Below are 6,478 nucleotides of genomic sequence, written 5' to 3'. Positions count from 1 at the left end.
TGCCAACTTGAATACCTTTTATTTCTTTTTGTCATCTGATTGCTGTTGCTAGGACTTCTAGTACGATGTTGAACAATAGTGGCGAGAGTGGGCATCCTTGACGTATTCCTGATCTTAAGGGAAAGGCTCTCAGCTTTTCCCCATTGAGGATGATATTTGCTGTGGGCTTTTCATAGATGGATTTTATGAACTTGAGGAATGTTTCCTCTATCCCTACACTCTGAAGAGTTGTACTCAGGAAAGGATGTTGTATTTTGTCAAATGCTTTTTCTGTATCAATTGAGAGGACCATATGGTTCTTCTCTCTCCTCTTATTAATGTGTTCTATCACATTGATTGATTTGCGAATGTTGAGCCACCCTTGCATCCTGGGGAACAAACATTGTTAAAATGTCTATGTCACCCAGAGCAATCTATACCTTCAATGCCATTCCAATCGAAATTCCAATGACATTTTTCAAAATGCTGGAACAAACAATCCTAAAATTTGTATGGAATCAGAAAAAACCCTGAATCACCAAGGAAATGTTGCAAAAGAAAAACAAAGCTGGGGGCATCACGTTGCCCGATTTCAAGCTATATCAAAACAGTGATCATCAAGACAGCATGCTACTGGCACAAAAACAGACGTATAGACCAATGAAGCAGAATAGAGAGCCCAGATATGGACCCTCAACTCTATGGTCAAATAATCTTCGACAAAGCAGGAAAAAATATGCAATAGAAAAAAGACAGTCTAGGGGCACCTGGGTGGCTCAGTCGTTAAGCGTCTGCCTTCGGGTCAGGTCATGATCTCGGGGTCCTGGGATCAAGCCTCTCATCGGGCTCCCTGCTCAGTGGGGAGCCTCCTTCTCCCTCTCCTACTCCCTCTGCTTGTGTTCCCTCTCTCGCTGTGTTTCTCTCTGTCAAATAAATAAAAATCTTTAGACAAAAAAAAAGAAAAAAGACAGTCTCTTCAATTATTGGTGCTGGGAAAATTGGACAGCCATATGCAGAAGACTGAAACTTGACCATTCCTTAACACCATACACAAAGATAAACTCAAAATGGATGAAAGACCTCCATGTGAGACAGGAATCCATCAAAATCCTAGAGGAGAACATAGGCAGTAACCTCTTTGACATCGGCTGCAGCAACTTCTTTCAAGATACATCTCCAAAGTCTAGTGAAACAAAAGCAAAAATGAACTTTTGGGACTTCATCTAGATAAAAAGCTTCTGCACAGCAAAGGAAACAGTCAACAAAACAAAGAGACAACCCACAGAATGGGAGAAGATATTTGCAAATGACACTACAGATAAAGGGCTGGTATCCAAGATCTATAAAGAACTTCTCAAACTCAACACCCAAAAAACACATAATCAAGTCAGTAAATAAGCAGAAGACATGAACAGACACTTCTGCAAAGAAGACATACAAATGTCCAACAGACACATGAAAAAATGTTCATCATCATTAGCCATCAGGGAAATTCAAATCAAAACCACATTGAGATAGCACCTTACACCAGTTAGAATGGCAAAAAGGGACAGGGCAAGAAACAACAAATGTTGGAGAGGTTGTGGAGAAAGGGGAACCCTCTTACACTGTTGGTGGCAATGCAAGTTGGTACAGCCACTTTGGAAAACAGTGTGGAGGTGCCTCAAAAAACTAAAAATAGAGCTACCATATGACCCAGCAATTGCACTCCTGGGTATTTACCCCAAAGACACAGATGTAGTGCAAAGAACGGCCATATGCACCCCAATGTTCATAGCAGCAATGTCCGCAATAGCCAAACTGTGGAAAGAGCCGAGATGCCCTTCAACAGATGAATGGATAAAGAAGATGTGGTCCATACATACAATGGAATATTACTTAACCATCAGAAAGGATGAATACCCAACTTTTGCATCAACATGGATGGGACTGGAGGAGATTATGCTAAGTGAAATAAGTCAAGCAGAGGAAGTCAATTATCATATGGTTTCACTTATTTGTGGAGCATACGGAATAGCATGGAGGACATTAGGAGAAGGAAGGGAAAAATGAAGGGGGGGAATCGGAGGAAGAGATGAACCATGAGAGACTATGGACTCTGAGAAACAAACAGGGTTTTAGAGGGGAGGGGGGCAGGGGAATGGGTTTCCCCGGTGATGGGTATTAAGGAGGGCACGTACTGCATGGAGCATTGGGTGTTAAATGAAAACAATGAATCGCGGATCACCACATCAAACACTAATGATGTATTATATGGTGACTAATATAACATAATAAAATAAAAATAAAATAAAATAAAAATGAAAAAATAAAAGGTAACAAATAAATGAAAGAAGCCCATTTGCTTGAAAATGATTATGGTGTTTTTTTCTTTCCTTTTAGTCACCACCATTACATGAAACCAGGCAGTGACACACAAATTCCAGAGTTTCTTCTTCTGGGATTATCAGAAGAACCAGAACTGCAGCCCCTCCTATTTGGGCTTTTCCTCTCCATGTACCTGATCACTGTGTTTGGAAACCTACTCATCACCCTGGCCATCAGCTCAGGCTCCCACCTCCACACCCCTATGTACTTCTTCCTCGCCAACCTGTCCTCTGTAGACATTTCTTTCACCTCCACCACCAACCCCAAGATGCTTCAGAACATCCAGACTCAGAGTAAAGTCATAACTTATGATGGCTGCATCACTCAGATATACTTTTTCCTACTCTTTGCTGGAATGGATGATTTTCTCCTGGCTGTAATGGCCTATGACCGCTTTGTGGCCATCTGTCACCCCTTGCACTACACAGTTATCATGAACCCATGTTTCTGTGGACTGTTGGTTCTGGTGTCCTGGATGATGAGTGCCCTGCATTCCTTGTTAGAAAGCTTGATGGTATTGTGGCTGTCCTTCTGTAGACAGGTGGATATTTCCCACTTTTTCTGTGAAATTAATCAGGTGCTCCGATTTGCCTGTTCCGACACCTTTCTTAATGATATAGTGATGTATTTTGCAACTGTCCTGCTGGGTGGTAGTCCCCTTGCTGGTATTATTTACTCTTATTCTAAGATAGTTTCATCCATAGTTGGGATCTCATCAGCTCAGGGCAAGTATAAAGCATTTTCCACCTGTGCATCTCACCTCTCCGTTGTCTCCTTATTTTACTGTACAATCCTAGGAGTGTACCTAAGCTCTGCTGCTCCCCAGAGCTCCCACTCAGGTGCAGTAGCCTCGGTGATGTACACGGTGGTGACGCCCATGCTGAACCCCTTCATCTACAGCCTGAGGAACAGAGACATAAAGAGGACTTTGAAAAGAATTGTTGGGATTCCAGTGACGTAAGGGCCCATCGTTCTGGGGCTGAAGAAGGGTCTATGACTGCAGGGCTCATAACCTGAGAGCCAGGATCTGCCATTCTTAGATCACACTGTGGAAGTAGAACTTGCTCCTTCTATATATTTTCTGGAATTTCCATTTGTTTGAATTCAACTTCCCCATACATTTAAGTAATTTGTTATATTAAGCTTCTGCTCTGTCTGATATACAGACAGCCTCGCCCTTGTCCATTTTCATACATTCGTAATGTTTTCCCCAATCTTGGATCACAAATGCCTGGAAATTTCTGTATCTTACATGGGACATGTTGGATTTCTTAAAAATAATTTCATTTCAAATGATTTATATCATGCCACATAAATTCTCTCTAGATTCCCCAAAAGACTAAGCATGAGCTATTCTTCATATGGAAGAAACTATATTTGGCTCTGAGCCTTTCACACAAATGTATTGTAAATGAAAACACAAACCTTGGGTCTGTCAGTCTTTTTATTTTTTTTTATTTTTTTAAAGATTTTTTATTTATTTATTCGACAGAGAGAGAGACAGCACAAGCAGGCAGAGTGGCAGGCAGAGGGAGAGGGAGAAGCAGGCTCTCCGCCGAGCAGGGAGCCGGACATGGGGCTCGATCCCAGGACCCTGGGATCATGACCTGAGCCGAAGGCAGCCGCTTAACCGACTGAGCCACCCAGGCGCCCCTGTCAGTCTTTTTAAAATCACTACCCTCACTCCTCTTCCGATAATATGGACACTAATACTGTTTCCTTTAAGTCTCAGGCTACTGACAGGGATGTTCAGGCTAGGAAAGCTTGGGCACTCCCCTGCACCCCTGTACTTGTGGACATTCCCACAGATGTTTCCCTGACCAGAGGTTCTGCTGTGGCTGCACCTGCCCTTGGGTTCTTACTGTGATTGCAAGACACACCTAAGCAATGCCCATCAGGGAACTCTAACAAAACCAGGTTTATTCCTCACAGATCCTGGAGGGCCCATAGGATCCCAAAGACCATTTGGGGAGGTCTCAGAAGGAGAGAAGGCATTGAGAGGGAGAGAGAGCAAGTGGTGCTATGGGATCAGCCTTTACTAGGGTCCATGGCCAGAGTGTTTAGTGATTTGTGGATTCATACTTTATAGGACAATTTTATATGTGTAGAAATTGGGTGTTGAAGGGAAAGCAGAGTCCCTCATGTGTCAGTATGGAGGTTACCCAAAGCTTTCTGAGGAGGTACTTAATGGCTGGGGCAGCCTGAGTGTTTAATCTGGTAATTGTGTCCAGCACCTGACAATGTGTTTACTCAACTTGATGGTCTTTGAGATGGATGCCTCAGGGTCAATAGCTTCATGTCAAGTACTTACATTAAAATCAAAAAGCTTAATGTCAGGCAGTTACTCCATAAACATGCTCCTGTGTTTCCTAACTGGTCTCCTGATTTTACTCTGTTATTCAGCTAGGTGTCCAGAGTGCCCACCATAGTCCCTGGCAAACACTGATTAGAAATATATCACTCCCAGTGGAGTCTACATGGAAAGACAAATTTGAATAAACAGATAGACCTGATATTTTCTTAGTGTCAGGATGACCATAAATATGATGAAGCAAAATTTAAAAACATTAATTTTGTTACTACACAAAATATTCCTTTTTTTCTGATTTTTTTTCTTTTTTCTTTTTACATCAGAGTTCATGCTGTGCATGTATTTGTGGAAGCGTGGAGTACTGTTGTCCACAAATGAGGGGATTTATTCATTGACCTGAAAGATAGCTTGGTGTCTGGAATGTTTTCTCCCTGAATTATCTTCCTGTTTCTACTCAGTGTTCATCATAATAAGTGTACTTTTTTGGGGGGGGTTATTTGTTTTTTATTTGTAAGAAAGTTGTTCAGATTTGACCCCACAGGTAATCAATCCAGGTACCATAGTCATTTTGGAAACCCCAGAACCGACCGTTCACAGGGACAAGTGTTTATACCTACATTTCCTAATCTGTGCAACCTCATAGTTTAAAGGACATTGGTGAATTTTACACAGATTACTTTATGAAATTTCAGTAGATTGCTTTAGATAGCCGAATTCATGTCCTCTTGTAATGAAAGCATATTAAAGCACATGAACCATAGGTGTCACTGTGGAGAGAGCTTGCTTGTGGGGGACCATGAATTCGAATTTTCTAGAAAGCAATATGCATAAAGACAGTAAACCTATGACTTAAATAGGGGGATCACAGAAGTTCTCCTTAATGCTATTATCAGGTCAGTCATTATTTGCTTCATAGGAAAACAATGAATATTAATCATAATCATGTCTAGCTGTTCCTCTATGAAAATTCTAACTAAACGTTGTGTCTTCAATTCTGTACACCTTCTCTCTCAGATCCTTGCTCACTAGACCTTTCAATTTATCTGTTACAACTATGGTCTATCATGAATTGTCTATCATGTATCAGTTCTTTTTTTCTTTCTTTAACTTTTTATTGTTCTGTTAATCACCATACATTACATCATTAGTTTTCGATGTAGTGTTCCATGATTCATTGTTTGTGCATGACACCCAATGCTCCCCGCAGTATGTGCCCTCTTTAATACTCATCACCAGGCTAACCCATCACACCACCCCCCTCCCCTCTAGAACCCTCAGTTTGTTTTCCAGAGTCCATCGTCTCTCATGGTTCGTCTCCCCCTCCGACTTACTCCCCTTCATTCTTCCCCCCCTGCTATCTTCTTCTTCTTTTTTTTAATCCTTAACATATATCGCATTATTTGTTTCAGAGGTACAGATCTGTGATTCAACAGTCTTGCAGAATTCACAGCACTCACTGTAGCACATACCCTCCCCAATGTCTATCACCCAGCCACCCCATCCATCCCACGCCCACCCTCCAGCAACCCTCAGTTTGTATCCTGAGATTAAGAATTCCTCATGTCAGCGAGGTCATAGGATACATGTCTTTCTCTGATTGAATTATTTCACTCAGCATAACACCATCCAGTTCCATCCACATCATTGCAAATGGCAAGATCTCATTCCTTTTGATGACTGCATAATATTCCATTGTGTATATATACCACTTCTTCTTTATCCATTCGTCTGACAATGGACATCTTGGCTCTTTCCAGTTTGGTTATTGTGAACATTGCTGCTATAAACATTGGGGTGCACGTACCCCTTCGGATCCCTACA

At 41.7% G+C, this 6,478-nt stretch overlaps 1 protein-coding gene across 1 annotated transcript; it reads left to right on the top strand.

Moving 5' to 3' along the window:
• Positions 1-2,374: 2,374 nt before the first annotated feature.
• LOC114203653 (olfactory receptor-like protein OLF4) lies at positions 2,375-3,307 on the top strand. Its single transcript, XM_028096994.2, has one exon. It carries the CDS (start codon positions 2,375-2,377, stop codon positions 3,305-3,307), a length of 933 nt encoding a protein of 310 aa, XP_027952795.2.
• The last annotated feature ends 3,171 nt before the right edge of the window (positions 3,308-6,478 follow it).

The sequence above is a fragment of the Eumetopias jubatus genome, unplaced genomic scaffold (genome assembly GCF_037043125.1).
Source record: "Eumetopias jubatus isolate StellerSeaLion01/CBP00866 unplaced genomic scaffold, mEumJub1_p1.0 scaffold_1, whole genome shotgun sequence".
Classification (NCBI taxonomy): domain Eukaryota; kingdom Metazoa; phylum Chordata; class Mammalia; order Carnivora; family Otariidae; genus Eumetopias; species Eumetopias jubatus.
The sequence above is the reverse complement of the archived record's forward strand: the minus strand, read 5'-3'. Positions and strand labels throughout refer to the sequence as shown.